Below are 24,765 nucleotides of genomic sequence, written 5' to 3'. Positions count from 1 at the left end.
ACTGTTTGGTGATTCTTCTGTTTGGTGGACTGAAAATTGGAGAGAAAAAATAGCCAAACCAAAACAGGGGTGTTGGGCTAGCGTGGAGAGGTTCAGTAAAGTGAAAGAGACAAGAAAATCCAAAACTACTACTCCAAGGTGGGAAAGTTGAAAACTTTTTTTTTTTTTTTCTGATAGTGTCAGATCTTTTCGGCCACAAAATACCTCATCAGTGGTGCAATTCACAATTGCACACCATGAAGGTGTCTGAAGAAAATGTACTAACCTTTTAAAATTCACATCCACTCTCTTTCACTGAAAATTTCCCAAAATCAATCCAAAGACATAAATAGTTTCTGGTTTGCTTTTGCTTTTATTGCAAATTTACTATTTTTTTGAAAATAATAAATTTCTCAAATTTAATTTAAAAGCTTCTTGCACTGATCCTTAGAAATGCCTTTGGCTTAAATGATACAAGTAATCGCTGTTTGTAATTACATATATATATTTTCTAATATCAAAACATATAGCTTGATAGTCTTTCTGCTTTTGAAGGTCTAAGTGCAACAAAAATGAATGCAGTAGCCCTCCCCTCCAATGTATCTGGCAAACATTGAAATTACAAAGCCATTTGTAATGCTGCTATAATTGACAGGAAACTTAAGGACAAGACAGTTGGCCAGATTCTATATAAGCACCTTGTACTGTGCATATAGAAAGTGCTGGCCAAAAAGGGGAGGGAGGTGGAAAGAGTTTGTACAGCTGGATACCAGGTTTCTGGCAGCTCTGAGAGTCAGAGCAGTCCCTGATATAACACTGATATAAGATTAAAGCAGTGCTGGAGAAATCTGTAGGGATAACACATTTGTACACATGCACAAATAACGTAGTTAAACTGATTTAACTGTCTTTGCTTGCTTGCTAATCCTGACTGATACTTTCTAACTAGGTCTTTAGATATGAGGGTTGTAAATGCAAAGTGTTAGGGATGTTACGCCAGCAGGCAGTCAGGAAGATCAGAGGAATAACAGCAGAACTACTTCCATGTAGAAGTTTGGTTCCTTACTCATTAACTGCAAGTGTGATTGAAATTACTTGAACAAATCTCTTCGCATTTCTTCTTTCAAATTTCATGGAAAAACTGTTTCATGACAGACTTAGTTAGGTCTGAAAACTGGAGTCTAATTGCTAGGTTGATGAAAGGATTATTCTCATCCAACAAATTCAAGTCACTTAGGAGAGAGGCCTTTCACTGTGGCAGGATAAACTCAATAAAAGTTTTAACGCCTTTCAAGATTTTAAGCAAGAGCTCAGAAGCACTTTCTATCAGTTCCAATCAAAGCCTGCAAAGTTCTGATTATTTTTTTGCAAGCAATGGAATGTATTTTAAAATTGTCTTCTGCAATCTAACCCCCAAACTAAAGATATCAAACTGTAGGCCTATTTTAGTCAGCATTTCTCTGATTTGAATGTACCTTTGCAGTAACTCCACTTCACTAGAATGCTTCCAGATGCATCAGTTCAACTGGAATTAGAACATGGAGTAAAAACTGCCTATGAGTACATTTCTAGTTCACCTGGATTGGTATTTGAGAGTCAGAAAAATGGGTCGGGAAAGGGCTTGCCACAACTGAGACTGACAAATTTCTTCTTTGCTTTTAGCTTAGGGACTGGAAAAATAAAGGAGATGCTTTGGGTTGGAATTGCCATGTTTGCTTTTGCTTACTAGTTAGGTGAAGTGTCACTGATCAAAATGCAAGTGGACTCTTACAATATCTAAGCTTCTTTCTTTTGCTGGTGTTGCCAGTTAATTTTAAACTAGTTATTACTTCTATCTTTGTGTAAGTTTATGGTATAGTGCACTGCTGAAATACTTTCCCTGTATTCTGATTTTAAAAAGAATTCTAGTTTACTTTGCAATGACGGATTTGGAGGGCAATGAAAAGAATTTGCTATAGTTATCTTTAAGCATTTAAAAATATGAAAGAAAGGAAACATGTTGATGAAGCTATTCAAATATTCAAGATAGCTTCAAGTCAAGGAAATTGTGGCAAGAAAGTCATATCACATCTCTTCTTCTAATGGTATAGTCTCCTAGTTGTATCATCTGTAATAGCTTCTTGTGATGTTATAATAAGCATAGCTGTATGTTTTCCTTTATTTATGTTGCTGGGATACAGAAAAATTACGTTTTTTAAACTGCAGCATAATTGTATTGCCTAATGAATAAATTATATAACACATTTAATGCTGATTGATATTGCAGTAAAGCACAAATTAGTCCTGCTGCTAATTAATGAGCCCTTCTGTATCTGCAAAAGATGATTTAACTAATCCAATGTATAGATTTTCTCGAGGCTAATTGTTCAGTTTAATGAACCAGATATCTCCCACTGAAGCAAGTGTCATGTGCCCTTACACCAAGCATCTAAAAGAGTTATAAATCCCCTTGCACAACAGCAGTAGCTACGTGTCAAAGCCTTTTCTGAACTGTCTTTGCTTGTGCAAGTCTCCTTGACTTTAATGGGAATGTGCATGCAGAACAGAGCAGAGTTTTCTACTATGTTTTGACTTGAGCTTTGATTTTTTTTCTTAATTTGTGTTCAGTTCAACTTCACTTTAAGTACCAAAACTGAAATAAATAGAATGAGGAAACTCAGTTATGAAATTCAGTGTGTCTGAAAAAAAACCCCAAACAGATAGGAAGGCGCTAGTGAGAGTCTGTTACAGGGAATGTATGGATTACTGCCTAGCAAGGGTGAATCACAATACAAGCCTTTTGGATACACAGTATCTCTGGATCTTTCACATTTAAAGCCACTGACAAATTTAGCAGGAAAAAAAATCCATTAGCAACACAAAATATAGCAAAGCAATTGAGCACAACTGAAGTCCCAGGCAGACCTGATATCAGTTCCCGTTACTGACACGTGGGATGGGAGAAGTTAAAGATAGCTGACAGGGAATTGTAATGACATGGCGGAATGGGGTAGAGACACTCATTCATGAACAGCAGGTTGAACACAAGATTAAAAGAGCAGTTATTTGCTTAGTCACTTTTTCCTTCTCATTACTGACTGGAGTGACAGATCATCCCCATCCAGATGTTAATTACGACATTCAGGGTTTTTCTAGATCTGAGTCTAAATCTCAGCTGTCTGGAAAAGAAAAAACAAAATCCCCCAAAAAATCAAACCCCCAGACTAATTTGAAATAAAACATCATGCCTGGAAAAGTGTCAAGTTACAAATTTGGTGTTACCAAATTAGTGATTTTTCATGATAGTTATATTTGGAGGATTCCTGTCATATCTTTGCCTCTCATGTCATGAAGATACTGCCACATAACTTCTCATCTGTGCCACCATCATTAGCAACAGCATTAATAAGAAGGGAATATAATGAATGTTTTTTTCTTAAGTCTTTGGCTAAAAACCCTGTTGAAATATATGGATTTTTCCTGGTGGCCTCAACAGATTAATGATTCAGTGCATTTATGCTTTCTAAACTATGTTCTGCTGTTGGATACATTATTATTTAGATTCACTGCTCCTAATTTTTTAAAGGCATTCCCAAGTACATTTGAAAGACATTTCTATAGCTGTGAAATGTACCATTGGCTAAAAACTCGCCATGCACTGCAGTATCAAACTTTCTATCCAAATCTGTCCCTCTAGGATTTTTTTTCTTCTTTGTTTTTAAGGTTGGAAAAGACATCTAAGATCATCAAGTCCAACCGTCAACCCAACACCACCATGCCTGCTAAATCATGTCCCGAAGTGCTACATTTACAAGTTTTTTGAACACCTCCAGGGATGGTGACTCCACCACTTCCCTGGGCAGCCTGTTCCAATGCTTGACCACTCTTTCACTGAAGAATTTTTTCCTAATATCCAATCTAAACCTGACACAACTTGAGGCCATTGCCTCTTGTCCTATTACTAGTTACTTGGGAGAAGCGGCCAACACCTGCCTCACTACAACCTCCTTTCAGGTAGTTATAGAGAGCAATAAGGTCTCCCCTCAGCCTCCTCTTCTCCAGAATAGATTTTGTTGTTATTTTTTTATTATTTACCATGAACCCACTCAAAGTGAACTGAATAAAGGGGATGAACCTTTCCTGCTAGACTTTAATGGCAACTTCTGTTTCTCCCTGACACTTTTCACTAAAGCATTTGGAAGGGACTGAAAAGATTTGAGTTGGGGAAAAAGGACAATATTCTTTAGATACAAACTTTTTAAAAGAAAAATTTTATTCCTCTAATTCTCAAGCAGTATTTCCTGAGTTAAACCAGGAAATGTATTTACTTAGCCAACTTATACATGAGACCTTGCTTTAACTTTGTTTTCCTCATTTGCCAACCTAGATACACCAGGTTAAGGTATGTGAGAATAATGTTTCAGTGCCTAGACCTCAAAAAGAGAATAAAAATTATTTTCATTCTCTTTTTGAGGTCTAAGCACTGAAACATTATTCCCACATACCTTAACCTTGGCCATATCTCTGATCTGTTTTATTTTCCATTTCACATTATGCAACATCAAGCACAACAGACGCCAAATATTCTATGACAGCTAGAGGATTACCATTTCTGTGCCACATAGAAAATTCTATAAAAAGCAAGCAGATTACTACCTAGTTGCATGTTTCATAATATGGCAATGTTGCCAGTATTTTTGTGCCTGGGTGTTTAAGAGGCATCTGAATGATTCTTACAAGCTAGTAATTTTTATGTCTGTGTCAGGGAACACATCCATACTGCAGGAATGTTTTTCTAAACTTTTACTTCAGTGTGTGGTTGGGCATAGGCAAGCATGAGGATCAGCTGAGAAGAAATTAGAAATAAAAGTACATTTGTATTTTCCTGATGTTTTGGGAGCATGGCTCAGAAAATCAAAGAACGAAGCAAGAATTGTAGGACTGGGATACACTTGTAGATTATTTGGCTCATCAGCCCTCTGTGCTATGGTGGGGTTAAATACACAAATTGGAGGGAGAAGTCTGACAGCTTTCAGCACATTTGAACTCATGTGGAAAGGGCCTCAAGACAAACTCTTTGTAAAAGCATCCAGAAGCATAAAGAGGAGTAACTGTGGCACATCCTCTACTAAACTTTGTTTGATACCCCCTGCCATCCTAGAATTTCTGCTGATTTTTTTATATTACCCTGGCTTATCTGACTGCTCTTAACCAGCTGAAAAAAAAATGGCAGGAGTGTTGTTACTCTCCCAATGTTTTCTCCCTTGCTCAAGTGTTAATGATATTCCCTGGTTATGCAGCAGTAGCTTTGCATACATATAAAACTTGTCTTTCTAGCAAGTGTGAAGTCAAGAACTTATCTTGTGTGCTTTCACTGATTGATTCTCTTTTTTTTTCCCCTCTCTCCCTCCTCTTGATTACAGACCTTTAAGAAGTTATTAAAAGTGGGTAAAGAGTTTGACATTAAACAACTGTCATAGCAGCCTGTGGTCTTTGCTAGAGCTACTAAGAGCATTTTTAATAAACAGGCATGACAATTTTCACTTTCAACACTAGTGTCAATGATAATAAGCCCAAGACAGAGACCTTGGGAAGGAAGCCACAAATTTGTGGCAATCTAAGCACAATGAAACTCAGAAATGCAAAATCTAACTTTATTTCTAAAAGCTTTTACTTAGTGGACAGTAAATTAACCAAATGCATTTTCTCAGTAACAGCTGATGAATTTTGATAATCATGTGCTCTATCTGCAGTGCTTTCCCTCTCCTCCATGTATTGTTACATGAGATAGTTTACCTTTGCCATAATATATAGCTTAACACCGATGAACTCAGCCCCAGTACCTTCTTCATCCTGAGTAATAGTACTCTTGCATCATGGTCCAACTTCCCCAAAACTTGGCATGTGATACAATAAACTGAGATACCTCAATGTTAATGAAAGATTTGAGCTCTGCCAGCAGTGGAGGTTACTACTGGCTTACGAGAACAATGTATGACCAACAGGCTGGATCCTTCACAGAGTTTAACTAGACTGTCTTCATTCAATTCAGAAGGCCATTCTCACCTACCAGAGCTTAGGAGCTGACCTTTTATTTCTATTTAGATGTAGCATTAACAGATTTTAATGCAACCTGGCAATGTCACTTTTCTCTAGCAAAATACACATTTCCCATGTCCTCCGTTACATTCAAATAACCATATTGCAGTGGGTGAATTGCTTGTAAATAGCACTTTAGGGTGGGCGTGAGAAGATTGGTTCCAGGCTGTCATGCCATACTGTTTCCTCACAAACAGCTTTTCAGTATCTATGTGTAGCAAACTTCACCTTTCAGATCCCAACAGCTTCACAGCAAGTGACTTTTCATAAACGAAGTGGTAGAAGAGCTATTCCTATGGTTTACTGATTGTTATTTCTTTCCTGTCTATGATGCATAAATTGCACTTTGAAACTGTGCTGCTCTTCCTACAACTTCTCCTGTATGTTTGCTACTCCCACATTACTTTTCCTTTTTGTATATCCCCCATTTTACCTTAGCAGGATCACAAGTATTCCTCCCATGGTCTCAGTATTATCTTCCCTAAATTGCAAGACTTAAATTCTTTACAGATCATATTTATGGTTAAACTACCTAGCACGGGTCATTTAGGAGACATTTAGAAATGTTTTGAATATTTACTTATCCCAAACTTCAGCATCAGTGGATGTTATTTTTGGTCACAGAGGTTGTTTTCTCTTTCCCTCTCCCATCTATTCTTCCCTGAACCTGCAGTAACACTATCACCAGTTTCCCTGTTTTAGCTCAGTTGTCAGTACATTTGATTTTTGAGCCAAGTGTAAAACAGGAGAGTAGGAGGAGTTTTATTTAAAATATGTAAGACATGATCTTTTCAATGAGCCACTAGTTTCTTTTACAACAACTCCAGTGAATTACACTTCCATGCATAAACATAAATTTAATTCAGAGAATTACTGCAGCACTTATGTTTAATGAAACTCTAGAAAGATCTTTCTTCTTTTATGTATTCAAGTTTATGTTTGATGAAGCACAAAACAAGAGAGTTTCAATACCGATCTTGTCACACTCTGCAACTAGGATCAGGTATAAAAATGCAGCAAATTTTCAAGTTAAGTATAACAACAGTTTCTGGGATATGTCAAGGGGAGAAAAAGAATGTTACAATTTTGTTTTGAACTATTCTCTTCTCTACAACTTCAGTGCCTTAAAACATAGTGACACAAAAGATAAGATCAAGCTTGTAACTCTCCCAAATTTTTTTCATGCATTTCCTTGTTTACCCCGGCAACAGCTTTTCAGACAGAGGTTGCTCTGCAGGCAGAATCAGAAAAAGAAAAAAAAGGTGTTTTGACAGATTATCACAGGGTGATGCATTTGGCATTCTTATCTGAAGTCGTCACTTTGAAGAAAGGCAGTGTGAGCAGGTGGTTTCCCCACACTGCTTCAAACACAGGCGATACGAATTTAAAATAGGTCAAAATACATACACTACTCATATCTACGTACACTGGAAGTTTGTTTCTTCAAGCAAACATCTAGTCTCCATGCCTCACTGTCCTTTTTTAAAGATTGCTAGGACCACAACCTAGTTACAGCCAGCTGGGTAAAACAAACTGTGTTCTGCCTATGCTAAGTGTTATTTAAGATATTGTTCACTGCTGGTGGAAATAACAGCTGTTCCTTCTGGGAATTGTACAGCAAATTATGTACACATGAAATTGGTTGTGTCCTCAGGTAACTGGATCAAGTCCAAAATCAATTAATGATTGTGGCATCCACACACTTAAATTCAAAACTGGGCAGAAAATTGAGAAATTGCCAATGCAAGTTTTCTTTGCTGTCTATGGTGATACACTAGCTGATTTTTCCATCCAGGCATTAATTAGCATTTCCTTAGCACATAAAGTAAGGAGATAAAGGCAAGAGAAATAACAGAGTCCCGATGTTCCTTTAGGATAAGAAATTCAACCTTTTAACCAATGAAATATGTATAAAACAGTCTTCAAACATTGTAACCTTCCCCTTGTGACATAATCGCAACAGCATCTGATCCGTTGCCACTTTTTCCAGTCATCAAACCATTCAGAAAATTAGTCAGAACTAACCTTGTTTAGCAGTGGAGAAGCCAAGTGGATTTCTAGCAGGTCACAGTACCCAGCACTGCCCCCTCCTCATCCTACACTAGAACTGCAAAACTCGAAACATCTTTGCAGCAGAGGCATAACCCAACATGCTATTTCAAGTATGTGCGCATGGGCTGCAGCACGCCAGGGAAATTGTATGCTTTATATGTCTTCATTATCTATTTTTGGATCTTTGTATGATTACTGCAAAGACCTCACTGTTTTTCCTTGTTAAATATTTGTTTATGCAACCTTCCCCCTTCAGGCAACTGGGTTCATGTGACCCTTACTTTATAAGGAATTTCAGTCCCATATGTTGCTCCTGGCACTTTTTGCTGCTCTACTGCCACCTCTGCTGCTTGCCCTTTAACTGAAGTGACAATTAAATCATAGAAAAACAGATCTTAAGCTGTAATAGAAATCTCATCAAGCCTGGGGCTAAAGCAACCAAGACCCCTTGCAGATTGTATTTAAAAGTTGTAGAGTGCATCTGGCCACATAACAATAATGATATAAATCCCTAAACTCCATCAGAATTTCAGGACTGACTTCCCGCAGCTGAAGGAAAGCAGGTTTGCCTGATGTACAGAATTGCTTTGATGTTAACAGAAGTGCAAAACCTTCAGGATTAATTAGAGTTCAAAGCATAAATGCAACAAAGGGAATTCCCTTCCCTTCTGTTCTTTCCCAATGGAGAGAGGGAATTCCTTTCCCCTTCTGTCTTCTCTCTGGGCAGGGAGGGAATCCCTTTACTATTCTTACTAGTGATGACGCTTCTTTTCTCTCCCCAAGAGCAACGGGAAGTTCTTTTTTTTCTTTGTTTCCCCTTTTCCCATAAGAGGGTTGAGCACTCCCCTTTCTTCCCATCATCTCTCTCCCAAGGTGAAGAGGGATTCCTTTGCCTGCTATTTTCTGCAGACACTTACTGTACCAATTTTCTGCTTTAATATTTCAGTATGGGAGCTACTTTTTTTTTTACTTTTTTTTTTTAACCTCTCAGCGTGCAGCATTTTGTCCTACAAAAATATGAAACCAGACACCCACTTCAAATTTGGTTACTGGCAGCTGTGATCTAAATATAACTGTGTCCACTTAGTACTGCTCTCTCTACTTTTAAGTGCTAATTAATAATTAAAACAGGCAATAGGGTTTAAAAACAAAGCAGAAAACCAGAATCCATATTTCATTAAAAAAGTTTTTTTAGTCTAAAGCACACCCTCTGCAGCTTTTAGGGCAAGAATTTAGCTTTTTGCACTGGAACTGACTGGGATAATCTGCCCTCCTAGGAATAACTGAATACTGTCAATTAGCAAATTATTTCAAATTCACTTTGATAGAAGGTGATGGCCCAAAGAAACCACCACTAATGTACAGATTAAGTTCCATTTCAGTTGTATGCCCCTGAAGCAAGTTTTGTGTTTCCCTTCACAGGGTAATGAGTTTCACCTCTGTGATTAAAAACGAAGAATAATGGATGATGATGTAAACTTAGTTCATTTACTATAGTACTTGTTGTTGGGTTTTAATAATTTAGAATATTGCAGCTCATAGAGGTAACTCTTCTGTGACACCTTTGGTAAAAAATAATGAGGTACTATTAACGTGAAACTTCATTGTAATCTATGTCCTGGGCTAATCTCTCTTTGTTAGGATGTTGCTAGTAGATTGTCCCTGGGAATTCTCAGTTCTCATTGTCAAAATATGAAGTGAGCTGCTGAAGAACTGGTGAACTTCTAATGTAGAATGAATTTTCTCCGGTTTTAAATGAAATGCTCTTTTTTCTTCCTAACTGGTTTTCGATATCAAGAGCATAGTCAACAAATTTTAAAGGGGGATTTCTAAAAACCAAAGCAAAGTATAGTAATAATTAAAAGTAAAAGGAGTAATTAAGGAAAATAATTTAAAAATCAGAGAATATCAGAAGTAAAAGACAGCTTTTTCTCCTCAAAACTTTCTTCTCTTGATCGACTGTTCACTGTTTCTTTCTGTAGCCATGGAAAAGACTGTGATATTACTAAAAATATCATTAATATTTCACTCTAAATGTTTATAGGAGAAGATAGTCTCTCCAGAGCAAATCCGTGTTTAAATAAAATTACAAGTCTGTTGATTCCATCCACTTTCTGCCTGGATTAGTTGATTAGGGGTTTCCAGTCTCACAGATGAAACACCACTAATGTCACAAAACCCCTGCTATGTAGCCCTTATTCTTTAAGGACTTTTAACAGAAACAAACAAAAATTTGTGACAATGTCAACTTCAGATATGCTGACATCAGCTACTCATTCATATTATGTCTTTAGAAAGGCACTGTGGGAGGTGTACCACAAATATGGTAAGAGCAGGTTGATAAAACAAGTAAAGTGAGTGTAATCAGACTATTTTGAACATTCTCATTTTAAAAATTTGTCATATTTTAATTTCAGTTTGTGAAGGTAAATAAATATAAATCCTGCACTACTGAAACCCAACATCATCTATGCAAACGAAAGATTCATTGATCAGCCAGGTTCAGGGAAACCAGTAATCTCAAAGCAGCAGCAAGCACCTTCAAAGAACTGAGGGCAAGGCAGGAGCCAGGTATGCCTGAGTGATAACTTCTCCTCTGGCATCTTACTAATTTTGACTTTCACAGTTTCAATTCCTCCACATGAGACAGAGTTCCATATGAGCTTCTCAATACATTTTAAGTGTCTGTCTCAGACAGTCTCAGCTGGCTAGAATTTAAGGCTCTAATGATTTCATTTGTGAGTAGGCTATCTGAGTCAATGTGTTACTCATGAAAGTTAGGAGTTTGCAGCGCAACCTTGGCTAAATTATGTTCTTTCCATGCGCTGTTACCTTTACATTTGTAAGATCTCAAGCATTTTTATAGCTGGAACAATATCACTTCAGTAGAGTGGTACACTTATCCTCTACCTGAAGTCATTGTAATGGAATCATACTAGGGAACAGTTAATGTAATTTTAACTTGGCTCAGAGTTTTGTTTTTGAAAATGAGAAGAATCCCAAAAGTTATTAGTTGGGCTTTCCATTTACTACTACGATACCATGGATATGAGAGACTTTTATTTAAAGAAACATTCATTATCTGTATTTCTTTTGGTGTCAAGTCCTCAGACTTTCCCACTGCTGTCTCCAGCTCTTAAAACTGAGAAAAATCAACATTCATTCTTTTTTTTGGTGCTTTGTACAGCGAAGAAAACGTGAAAATATGTGAAGGTCACATGGATGTTATGTCTCTATGGAAACTCTGGATACAGTTGTACAAATATTGTACATGCAAATATTGTATATGCAAATATTCCATAAATTTTCAGTCTGGTTTTTCAGCAAAATGGATATCATTGTCAGCCCTCTAAGGGCTGCTGAACGAACCCTAATGCTTTGATTTATTTAGAAAGATTGAAATGAAAAAGACAGTCTTGGCTAAGAACTAATTTGCTATGCATTTGTTTTGTTCTTCCAATCATATGTTTACCTATTCAAGTTTTCTTAAAAGAGCCTTCTGGCAAATGATATAGGTACACATGTTCATAGAATCATAGAATTGTTTAGGTTGGAAAAGACCTGTAAGATCGTCAAGTCCAACCGTTAACCTAACACTGCCAAGTCGACCGCTAAACCATGTCCTTAAACACCACATCTACACGTCTTTTAAATACTTCCAGGGATGGTGACCCCGCCACTTCCCTGGGCATCCTCTTCCAATGCCTGACAGCCCTTTCAGTGAAGAAATTTTTCCTAACATCCAATCTAAACCTCTCCTGGCGCAACTTGAGGCCCTTTCCTCTAGCTCTCTTGCTTGTTACTTGGGAGGAGAGACCAACAGCAGCCCTATTATGACAGGGCACTGAACTCAGTGATGACTGTCCTCCACTCTGTCTTCAAGAACAGCTCTGTGAGGCCAGCACCAATGCAAATTAGCTGAATATTCATCCTTTATGAACAAATATTACTGGTTTTTTTACTTACTGTGAAACTGTTCTTAAATGACATGAATGGTATGGTAAAAAGGGCTGAATTAAAGACACGGTGTCTTAAGAGATATTTACTGAATGAGGAAGTTTCACCTTATACTCTGCTGTTATGACCAAAAGGTGAGCTGCACCTGCAATAACACCCAAGGAGTGAACGCTCCTCAAGCTGAAGTTGTGGTTACACTCCTGCCTTGAAGTCAGGTCAGCTACTAACCCGAATGTTACGGTACACAGATACACAAACCTAGAAAAAGAGCTACTAGTTCAGACTGCATTCTGCTTCTGTCAATAGCACTTGGTATCTCCGAAGTGTCAGACATATCCTTATGAACTAATCTCCTGCTCTGGAAATCACATGCTAAAATAAAAACCCACAATGAAAAGGAAACAAAATGAACGTAAGCAGCAGAAGCCACTGCGCAGACCACACCAGCTTCGGGTGAGGTCAGCATTCCCCTGCCGCAGCCGGAGCTGTGCAGCCTGTGCAGGGCCTGCACAGGAGGCAGCTGCTCTCAGTATGTACAAACAAAACCCCCGGTTCCCTTAGCAACCCGGCAGCCCTGCGAGAGTCACTGCACAGCACAGCACGGCACGCTCCGTCAGCAGCCCCATCATCCTCCGCCTGCCCGCAGGGGCTCGTTGCACGCTTCATCCCCTTTTGGACAACATGCTTCAAGATTTGTACTGATATAGCCAGCTAAGGTGAACAGCAGAGCACGTGTTTCAGTTCTGTGAGATGATAAATGTGTACAGCTCTGCAGGCTTGTAACTCGCCAAACTGTGTAAGAGCTTCTCGTCTTACCTTGGAAGCCGTTATAAAATACCTAGCAGTGGAATGTGCTTAAATATGTATATTTTATGTGCACACTGGTAAGGTAAATAGTAATTTACATGGTGATACAGAATTAAAAAAAAAACAACTAAATACCTTTTGAAAAGGGAGATGGACTGTAGACAACAGCATGCTGCGAGTTTGAATCCTTTCTTTTTTTAAGCCAGTGTCTGCAAATTAGGTTTTGTCTGCAAGCTTGCTTCTTTCCTCATTGAGTGAAAATATGTTATCAATACAGCATTCCCAAATCCACAACAGCTAATATTTTCGTCAGCTTTTACTGGCAAGAAGCCAGAAAGAGAGACATTTTTCCTCTGTTATCACTGACAAATATATAGGACCAACAAAAAAAGATCCTCTCAGACCCAATTTCCAAAAAAAGTTTTTTCATTAGAGTTATTATAATAATATTTTCCAGATTTTTATGATAATTAATGTTAGGTATTGCATACATAAAATGTATGTTTGCATGAATTGTTCAAAACCAGAAGAATGTGCTTCATTTTGATGAGCTTGGAAGATAATGCTTTGAGCAAGATGATCAAGACAGATTTCATGTGCTCAATTGGATTCTCACTGCTAAGTGGAAATTCCACATTCTACTCTTAATTTATTGTGAACAGATAATCTTTTCTTGTCTCTGACAAGGAATATTTTAACTCATTGTCTCCTTTCAATTAATGGCTCCTATCAGTGACAAACTCATGTAAAAATATTCATAATCTGAGTTCACCGTATGTTACTTCATTATAGTAGTGTTAGCACATGGGAGGAATTCTAGCTTTTACTGAACAATTTTTTTTTGCAACACACCAAGACAGAAACATTGCACTGGCTAAAAAAAGAAAAAGGTGGTAACACTTTTGCTAATAGTTAGAAGTCTGTCCAGCCCATCACGAGAGACCTGTTGATAGGAAGAATGGTAATACCATGTCAAAACTTGGCATACAGGAAAACTGACACTCTGGGCAATTTACGTATTTTCATTATGCTTCTTTGGACTGTTCTCTAATGGCTGGCTCTGCTCATCAGGAAGCACCAGAACAAAAATGGATATTATCAACTGAGTATTAGTGAGTTCTTATCTGTACCAGCATTGTTCAAGAAGTTCTTGTGTACTCAGTCCTGCTTTTTTTTAGACATTCGTTGTGTCTGATACCTTGAGCTAGAAATTAGATGCCTAACCTCTGATGAAAGGCAATAGTAGCCTTTGCTGGTACTTATAAAATACATCCTCAAATATAGTTAATTCCAATTTGATTAAATGGTAGTAGGTTCAACAGCAAGTGCTTCCACAGTTAGATTTTTAACATGGCTCACCCATCCAAATTTCCTCCAACCCTTTGGCATTTCTTCTCAACACACAGTAAGATAAAATTTAGATAATCAAGTATCTTTACCATCAAGGATCAGTTTCAGCAGTTTGAGCTGCTGTAACCAAAATGTTGTCAATTGTGTAACAAACAATATCCTAGCCTGTTTCCCTGCATCACTAGAAAGCATTCATCTCTACTAATGCCTTATGCTGAGAAGAAGAGTTTGTTCTTAAAATCAAGATATAGAACACACAGCCTGGCTGGCCAAATAAAATATGAGACACCATAAATGCTTCATTTTATTATATATTGGTACATTTAATGTAAGGGGTCATTGACCTAATTTCCTTTAGAAATAAATTACAGTGCTCATGGAAAATGATGCTGAGTTCAAGTCCCTTCAGCACATTTAAAGAACTGGATGGAATAGACCTGCTTTGACAGAGAAACCTTTAACTTATTTCACATAGACCATCAAGTAATCACCAGATTGTGAGAAAAATATGTTACTACCATCCTGACCAGATGTAAATTAATGAACTAGAAGTGAATGCTCCAATTTTTCATCACTATTCTACTGAGCTACGTGACCACCCTGTTAGTATATAAAACTGCTAGGGATCTGATTAAATTAATTTCTTTTGCATGCTTTCCAATAGTAGCTTTCCTGAGAAATCTTTGTAGGCTGAAAAAGTCTTCTAAAATTTCACTTGGAGTAAGATTCAATGGCAAAGTGGAATCAGAGCTAGTGTTTGCATTCAGCTTTCAGCTGCCACTTTTAAAATTGTCTTATATCGTTTTATCATCTCTGTGAAACAGCCAAACACTACCACAGAGTCACTTCACCTGGAAATAAAGTGATGAAGATTGACTTTGTATTTAGGTATGCCTCATATGTAAATAACATATATACCTATATAGAAAAAAGAAAATAGAGATACCGTGTTTTTAATAACCCTATAAATTAGAGAGTATTACCTTCTCTATCACCATCTTGAATTTAGAACAGATCTAGGTCATGGTAATGTAATTTTAGAGAGCACTAAGGTCATGGAGAGCACTAAGGTTATGTAGCTTCCTGAGCCCCACACCTCAAAAATAGTTACAAGATTCACATGCGTGGCTTCAGCTTTGTGATCTGTGAATACACAACCACCAGTCACCCCTTCTGAATATGACATCAGTGATGGCATCTCTAGCTAGATATCAAAGCTTGCTTTTCAGTGAGATGCATTTCTAACTTTAGACTCTATATCAGCAAGTTCTCTAAAAATATGACATATTTCAAACGTACACAGAATGAATACAAAAATATAGAGTACATATAGAGAAGCAGCATAAACATAAAGGAAAAACCTTAAACTATATATCACTACTTCAGGTGCTGTAAAACTGTATCCATTTTAGGGGGCTTATGGCCCCTAAACTGCATTTCCCCCAAATAGACTATTATTTATTCTTTTATTCATTTATTCTGTTTTTCTAATATCTTCTTCTCCAAACTTACAAAATACACATCACCTTCCTACAGTGAAGCTTACAGTGGACAGGTGACCACAGTTTCCCACTCACGCTCTGTAAATGGACAGCCAAACAGGTCACAGATGCTTTGATGGTGCTTTGGCTGGATCGGGAAGTTTGACAGTGGCCAAGAATTTGCTTGAAGTCAGGTATAAAACAGTAATGTGTGTTCACCCAAACCAGTCAGAGGTGATTATTCCAAACTGGAAAGCAGTAAAGAGTCTCATAATCAGACAGATTAATTGCGCTTCAGAAAAGCTTCCTAACATTTGTTCTGTCGTACTCTAGCAGACTACAGTACCAAGGAAATATTTTATTTTTAAAAATCAAAAGATCTAGTACTTTTTACAGTTTACTTTCACATATTTTACTTCTGTGATAAGTATCATAAAGGATCACCTCAGCTGAAAAGACAGGATGTCCCCTTGATATAGTGGTAGTCAGACAGAATGGCTTGACTTTGCACTCACTCCTATGAGCTCATGGGAACATTGCTCACAAGTATGCCTCTCATTGCATTAGGGAGAATCTCATGCATTTCTAGTTTTAAAGCATATTAATGTGATCAGGAGCCACATTCTGCTCTTATTTACACTCTGCAACTCCTTTTGGTGCTAGGTTCATATTAAAGTCATGGTGAGCTCCATTTCTCTTGTTAAGGTAAATCAAACATGTTTAGTGAGTCTCGTAAAGCCACATGTTAATCCCTCTATCGAAGCTTCTCTCTCTGGAGACATTTTAAATGTGTTTGTTAGGAAGACCATATTTATATCTTCAGGGAAGCCTGCATATAAAAGGAAAAAACCTTGTAGGACAGATGTTGCAATTGGCTAAAAGATGGAAACTGAGCTTTGTGTTATGCAAACTAGAGCGTGAACATTTATCCTGTAACTTGGATTTAAAGGAGCAGGATGGAAGAACAAAAGGATGAAATTTGAACACCTCTTTATGCCCCAGTACAACATCATGAAAGTGTTGAGAATGTTTCAATTGACTATTTTCCGATACATTTTATTCTTACTGGTCAATGATAGCTTTTAAAAGCTTCTCCAAAAGCTGGTTCAGCAAACTATATTTAAATTTATTATCCAATGGCACACACCAAAATTTCACCTACATTAAATGTCATGAAACTGTACTTTGTCCAATATAACTAGAATAAACAATCACATTCATTCAGCTAGCATGGCCTGCAGGACAATGGTGATTCTGCCATTAGTTCTTCATGTACACATGGATAAAATGCAAAATGCTAGCATGTGTTCTCCAGATAACCTAATGTTATATCCCATATGTTGTGAAAGACTTCTGGAACCTTTACTCTTGGAAATAGTAATGACCCATTAAACTCCAAAGCCCTGGAAAAGAAAATTAATTCCTTATTATAATTTAACAAAACAGGAGACCCAAGGTAACATTCTGAATTTCATCTATCATTTTCCAGATATGCTGGACACACCTATTTGTAATGGCTATGAAACAAACAGCTTTCTTACATTTATGATCTGGAGCATCCAACTGGCCTGTCACAGCAGGTTTAGTCTCAAGTTCTGAGACCTTCTCTTATCTTGTTGAGACTAATTTAGGGTGGAGAGGAGTGAAAACAAAACAAGGTGAAATGAAATGGTCACCACAAAATTGACCCCATGGACAACATCATCAAGATTTTGCAGAGTCGCAGCCACCCAGCTTTCACTTCTGTCAAAGGAAAAGTGAAAATAAAACACAGGGTTCTCTGAATCTACAAGATCTGAGACAATAAGGCCCACACAGCCACCACTAGCCCAAGGTGAGTTTCATCTTCACCCCATAGACGAAAACTGTTAAACATTAACACCAATCAGCATAATGTATTGATCGCTGTAAACTATATGCAGCTCTGTAGCTTCATATTCAGGTCAGAAATGCACCTGCTCTTAACTTCATATCCATATTCCAGGCCTTTTCTTCATCAGTGAGAGAGAGGGAAAGGAGATTGTTTCTATTTTTCTGTCATCATTCATCACACCCTAGCTGTGTAGGCAGTTGATGCTGTGTTTCTTTTGTAATGTAAGCAAATAAAAAATCTGGTGTTTCTGCTTTTGATTTGCCCACGAGTGAAATACAAAGGGCCAAACTGACACTCAACATATAAATCATAGTTATATTGCAAGAGTGTTTACAATGGCAATGACAGCAGTGACTGCCAGCACTCAAAATCACAGCACTGATGATAAACATTTTTGGGAACACTAAGTCATCCAAATGTCATGAGATGGCGTATCGATATATCTCATTATCTCTCAGTTACAACTTCAAGTAGACATGAAGACAACTGTAGAATACCTAGCTTTAATACATAAACAGTGCAAACAGTTCAGATCATGACCATGCTATTCACTATCCAAGAAGGTTTAAGCTCCTCTATCAGAAAGTCTTCTTGACTTTTCAGAATGGAAGTCAATTGTGATATTGCTATGATACAACATGCAATGTAAGTTTTCTTTTTTCCACCTCTAAATGTCAATGCTGAGTAAGGAAATTAAGTTTGCAATCAGTATGCTTTAGCACGATGCTAACTGATGGTTTGGTTTTGTTGGGTGGCATATAGCTAAAATTTTTCGCAGAGATACTTGTTCAGGAGCAGCGTATGTGACACTGACAAAAACTGAAATGATAGCCTTAAGTTTGACAGTCAGAAAGATCTCAGTGAAAGGAAAGAACATTTATAATGTATTCACCACTATGTTATCTTTTACAATGTACTAAATAGAAAGATTAATGGCTGGAGATAGACATTCTCAGTATTTATATTCCAATAAAAGGGTCATAATCAGTTTCTAAACAAAAATCGTAAATATCAGAGTAGTAACACAGATGACAGCAAAATTACTTTTTCTTGAGAGGATTTTGATGGTGTGTGTTCAAGTCAGCAATACATGCATCACAACATCATCACAGTAGGCACCTTTTAGCATGATTGTTGACCATTTTTAATCATATACCAAACAATTAAATGGGTACTGTGGATGAATATTGAGGGACAAGGACCAAGTTATATGACATTGACACAGAGGTCTGTACTGCAGCTGTTCATATTGAACTCCGCTACAGAGAGTCAAGGCTGACAAGTTCCAGCAGTTCAGCAGGTAGCACTCAGAAGCAAATAATAAAAGCAAGAAGATGCAATCAGAAGGAAGTATATGAAACAGGGCAAGTAAAGCATTATATTTTCCAGGTTTCTTGGCTTTTAAACTGTGAAACACATCAAAGGAACTTTCATTTCAGTCTGATTTCTTTTCTGTGATGATCACCTTTAACCCTATCATTAGGAGTATCTTGCAGAAAATCTCAGAATACCCAATGAGCATCACAGAAATTATTTTTGTCTACCAGTGTGCGTTAGAAATAGGTCTTCAAGCAGAAAAAAACCTTTGGGAAGAAAAGGAAGATACACCACTGATCTTAAACTTATTTGGCCTTAGACATACTTTAATGCACTAAGTTGGACAGATGAGGGAGCTGTGTTCTGTAACTCAAACCTGGACAGTGCTTTTAAGATACAGTTTATATATAGAAGAAGTGTGAAGACCATCACTCCATAAGAAAAATATTTGGCTGCACTAGAGAAAAGTTAATTGTTCTATCCAATTTCACCAACGTATGTACGTTTCTCACATGACCTTTCAGTTCTGCTGGCCTGGACAGAAGTATAAAAGGGTAGACTTTAGCCAACCAGTCATTATTCCTTGACTTGTTCCTGAAGCAACATGACAGCATGCCAGACTTGGAAAAAATGCACAGAAGAGCAGGAAGAAGACATACTCATACTCTACAGGACACTAATCTAGATCTTAAAGCCGAAGTGTAGTTATCTATGGAATGACAACTATAAAGAGTGTTAAGAGCTCACCTTTGCTTGAGGTAGTGGATGACCAATAGATTATCTTCTTACGGGTATACGTGTTTACATATTTGGCCTCCCCAAAACCTCTATATCTATCAAAACCTCGAATTATTCATTTGCAGGTTTTGTCATAAATCATTAAAGTTGCCTCTTTGTTAAACAGATTAATATTTCTCACCCTCTCAAATACTAATTTCTGTTTGTAAACAACAAAATGAAGGTATTTGTTAGATTGCCAGTGAAAGTTCCTTAAAACCTTATCTAATACTACCTATAGAAACGTTTTTTTGGTTGATTATAGGTTCACACCACACACACTCCATTTTGAACAGATAACCATGTGCGATATACTTCATATCAGATGCTGTTTTCAGTCCAAGTCAGTATGCTCTTCCCTGTCTTTTTACTGACAGAGCTAAGCTGTTCTGGCACTAAAAGCTCCAGCTTCTTACCTGAAGTATTATTCAGAGGTCTTGTGCTACTCATAGCAGAAATGTATATATATCAGTCAATAATGCAGAGACTGACTTTATTCTTTTCTCTGACATTGTGTTCCTGTGCAATTGTGCTCTAAGACCCATGGTCCTACACAGCTAAGGAGTTTGTCCCACTTTTCCTTACACTCAGTGGACTCACCAGTTTGGGATTTTTGTTTTCTTTTAAGACATCTGAAGAGAAAGAGGACCTACTCTCTTGAGCATTTATGAGACCAAGTTGGCATCCATCACAGGAACCTTCAACCTCAGTATTCTTGGAAGGTAAAGAGAAGAGAGCTAAGTCTGTCTATCCACTGTAATAGGAGTAATATTCAGAACATGCATTCATTTATTTTTTTTTTCTCTTCAATTAAAAAAGCAAAAGAAGTAAACAAATTGTTAATAGTTTGTCAGGGTGATAAATGCACTTTTTTCTTGTGTCTTTTTAACTTCCTTTTTATTTGTGTTTATTATCTGAGTACTCGGGTCATATAGCAGTTAACCATTACTTCGGGAAAAAACTTCAAAGTAAAGGGAAAATCAGGTGGCTTGCCTCATTATGAGTCATTATGATCCATACATTTTTTGCATCTTAAATATTTTCTCCTACACACTGATCTTTTTTTCCATTATATTGAAAAAGAGTATCAGCTTTTAAATGTTGTCCGAAGGGAATCTTAACCCTCAAATGTATTGTGTGTCTGCCTATCAAGACCTTTAAACTTACCTGACTCAAAAAAAATCTCAGTGCATATGGGGGGAGGGGGGAAGAGAATGAAATAATTAATACAGAATATTTTATATAATACAAAAATTCTCCAAATAGAGAAGTCCAACAGCGCCTGAGTAAGTCTCAGAAAATATACCGTTCTCTTTACACTGACACTCCAAAATGTGTAGGAATGCTGTTCTCTGTGACTATCTGGACCCATGTGTAGTCAATGTCCCAAAGATTTCCTTCAAAGACCACATTCCTGGGTCACTGTCAGATTTCTATTTTTTCTCATTCTTATCCCAGAAGTATCCTTGAGTTCAAGTTAAAATCCTGCTGATTACAGCAGATGCCATCTGAACCCTACCAGTTTGTTACAGCCAATAGTCTTTATTCTACAATTCAGTTCTGTATCTACAGAGTGTAGACAATCCTGAGAAGTTACACAGCAAACTGCAAATCCCATTTTAAACTGACCTCAGGCTGCATTTCCAAGGTACCTGGATGACTGACTTTTCTCCAAACATCCAGTATTTTGATTTCAAATAGATGTTAGTTTTCGGTATTTATATTTTATTTTCATTATCATCTCTACTCGCCTTTTAAATGTGAATAAATACAACAGAATGTGATTGAGAGGAAAAATAGTGATTTCATGAGTTCCCTCTGCAGTCTTTCCCCCTTTCTTCATCTTTGACAGCTTTTCCCCAAACACCTAAGCTAAATCTTCCAAACTGCAGATTCTATCTAGTAATTATTGTCTTTTTGGACATAGGGACCAGTTTATTCCTTTCCTTTGTTCCGTCAATCAGGTTCCCTGTTAGCTCTCTAGATTAACAAACTCAGTTTGCTATTTCTTCAGAAGTCATGCTTCTCTACTCCCAATTATCTCTAACCTGTCTCATCTAGACTACCTTCAACTGCTCCACATCTTTCTTGAAGTATCTGAATTTGAACACTGCTTCCCACAGCAGACCCACAGCATTGCAAGAGGGATCCTAAAAGCCCGATACAGAGTAGGCAAATCTCCACGAGTTTTACAGTGATGCTCATGCTTGGGATTCACTGCTCTGTGGTCACTGTTTCCTCAGCTGCACATGCCTGGGTAGGTACAGATCTCTGTACTCATCCCCACTAACTGCACCCTATTTTGTCAGACCATTTTGTCTAATTTTGCCAGGATAATTTTAAATTCTAATCTTGGCATCCTGCAGCCCCTACCAGCCTGATATCATCTGCAAATTGAAGTGGCCTTTTCAAACCATTAATGAATAAAGTTGAATAGATTATTCATATATTATTAATCATAAGGCATTTTAACTTCTGGTCTGACTAGATAAGAGAACATTCTGCATATAACCAAACTTTTCCCTCGTAATTCATTTGAAAATTAGTGTCATTTTCAATGACCTTGAGGTTGTGTGAATTCTAATGTTCTATTGCAGTTTAAAAAGCTGCATGTGGACAGCGTCTACCATAATGAGGCCTTTTTTTCCCCTTCTTCAGCTGCTGCATACCCGTGTAAGTTTAGATCAAATGACAACTTAGCTGAGTTTCCGCATAATTGGACATTAATCAAAGTTTGTGAGGTTGGGTAATTTTTCCTCTGTACTTTTACACTTACGTTTGCAATGCTTAGTTTCCATATGATATATTTACATACTTCCCTCCCTAAGACAATACATGTGTTTTCTAGAATAATCAAACTCACCATGACAGCTAAACAATTTCACAGATTTTAAGCATTTTTCTATATGCATTTCATTTTCTGTAAATATTTCTTGGTTATTTATGTACTTGAGTTGGTTTTCATTGTTTATTTGTTATTTGGTCTTAATGTGACTTAGTTTCATCAAGTCACATAACAGAGATCTTCGCTTCATGTGTTAATGGCTGTGACATTGAAAATAAGCAAGTAATGAATAACCAGTAGCGAATGCTGATGAATGAAGACCTACTGAATCATTGCATAAATATTCTGCACTTGAGACAAATATGGGAATACCTAAGGGCTAGATATTCTTGAAGCATCACTACAAACAAATGTATTTGGTGAATAATTAAAAATATCCAAACCCAGAGGTATAATATCATGACTGAGACATCCAGCTACTTGGATTTTGAATTCATGCTTGCAAAGAGTAAGCTTCAACCAGCTTACCCTAGCTCTAAAACATATCACCTGTTCCATTAACATTAAAAAAGTAAATATCCTAGAAAGTATAGTAGAAGCTTTAGTAAATGAATGGTTAACCTAAAAAAATTATAATAATTTAGAAAGATTCATCAATAAAAGTGTCATTAATCTGACTCATACTACTTCCAGCCTTGAGTTTCTGATGGAAGTTAAAATACCATGCTAGCTATCACAATCAAAATCTGGTTCTTTAAGTTTGGACAATTCAAAGATTAACATGGGCATTTACTACTTAGCTATCCAAATCATACCTTAATAGGAACAACTGGCCAGTATGAAAAAAAACCCATAAAGGTAAAGTCTCCCAGTAAGAAGGCCTAAATTCTAAGTATACTTTTCCCATTACTTATAGGACATAAGGTTAAAATGAATATTCCGGCATCCAGGCAAATATAATGAAGGATTTCACATCTTTTTTCTCCTACACCTTAGCTGTATCTGCTCACTTCAGTGAGAGTGACAAAACTCTTGTTAACTTTTACAGGTACAGGAACAGACCCACTTTTTTGCAAATGTCAGTTAGGCCAACTAGAAGAAAAAAAAAAAAAACGAACACAAAAAACCTCAGAGTACTCTCAGGCACATGTTAAATATATACCAGAATAAGTGATTTTTGACTGGGGATTAAGTTGTAATTTTTGTCCCATGACAAGCTTCTTTATTTCATGCCCCGTACAATACAGGTGAGCCAAACATTTTGTATTTCAGTCTTTGCTGGCAGACAGACAATAAGTGACATCTAAGGACAGAGCTGTACTGAGCAAAACCTCAAAGCTATTTTGAAAAATAGCTAGGCTTATCTTCTAGTTTCATGCCCAGAAAAACAAAATAAAACAGAAAAGTGAAATCTTCCTCTTCGCTACAACCGTACTGCAGTGGCTAAGTCAGTCATTCAAAAATCAACCAAAAAAAAATCAGCGTTCAAAAGGATTCTCAAGTTCAGACCTTGCTGATACACGTGTCACTCCATACACATTGGTTTTTTGCTTCATCTGGTTTTAGATTTCTCAAACAATGGGAATTCCAGCTTGCCTAAAGCTGTTATTTTGTGGTCTAGCAGATGTCAAAGAACACTTCTAGCTATGGGCACTGTTGGAATAAAGTGATGGGAAAAGAGCATCCTAAAGCATGCGAGCTGAACAAAACACATTAGAGTGAAGAAGAAAAGTGATAAAATATACTGGATGTTGGAAATAGAAACATGTACCAGGAAAAATTAAGATTAATGAAATATTCCCATAAACAAAAAATCTGTATAAACTCTAAAATCCCATAAGGAAGAACCTTCACATGGGAAATGAGAAAGCTGTTCTTATCTTATGAAATTTTTGTTAAATATGAAAATCAATAGAAAGTTCCAGGCATTTGTGAATACCAAAGCATACAATTTCTTGCAACGTTGCCTGGCTATTTAGACAGAAACTTTGCAGTGACCTCCAGGCAATAGAGTCGGGGGGGTGGGGGGGGGAAGTGATGGCAGGGGGAGAAGGAAAAAAAGTAAATTCAATTCATAGTTGCTCTGATTTCTTTTGCTCCAGGTATGAACAGTTATCATTGTCCTTTCTGTTATACAACTTCAGTCCTTTACAAATGAGGAAGAGATGACCCAATGAAAAGTAGGAATTCACTGCTATTTTCCAGCAAATAGTGTTCTGGGTTTCCTTATCATAAGGTTGATTATCTGAGAAGTGGAGTGTTTAAAATTTTTGCTAGATAAAAAAAGCTGTCCCCACAGTTGGATACTT

At 37.1% G+C, this 24,765-nt stretch overlaps 1 protein-coding gene and 1 long non-coding RNA gene across 11 annotated transcripts in view; one reads left to right on the top strand and one right to left on the bottom strand.

The window, feature by feature from the left end:
* Window positions 1-8,308, bottom strand: part of LOC142362409 (uncharacterized) — a 34,052-nt gene extending 25,744 nt beyond the window's left edge. Inside the window, exon 1 of the long non-coding RNA XR_012765058.1 lies at window positions 8,083-8,308. This is a non-coding gene — a long non-coding RNA (uncharacterized LOC142362409). The remainder of the gene's footprint in view (window positions 1-8,082) is intronic.
* KCNH7 (potassium voltage-gated channel subfamily H member 7) overlaps window positions 1-24,765 on the top strand; it is a 251,430-nt gene that overhangs the window by 26,978 nt on the left and 199,687 nt on the right. Inside the window, exon 2 of one of the 10 annotated variants that reach the window (XM_075430762.1) lies at window positions 20,300-20,393. The exons of the other annotated variants lie outside the window; for them this stretch is intronic. Within the exon in view, the coding sequence (XP_075286877.1) occupies window positions 20,339-20,393 (55 nt within the window). The 5' untranslated portion in view covers window positions 20,300-20,338. The remainder of the gene's footprint in view (window positions 1-20,299; window positions 20,394-24,765) is intronic. 10 annotated transcript variants of the gene reach the window in all.

Source organism: Opisthocomus hoazin, chromosome 9 (genome assembly GCF_030867145.1).
Source record: "Opisthocomus hoazin isolate bOpiHoa1 chromosome 9, bOpiHoa1.hap1, whole genome shotgun sequence".
NCBI lineage: Eukaryota > Metazoa > Chordata > Aves > Opisthocomiformes > Opisthocomidae > Opisthocomus > Opisthocomus hoazin.
Note: the sequence above shows the minus strand (reverse complement) of the source record. Positions and strands in the feature narration are given on the sequence as shown.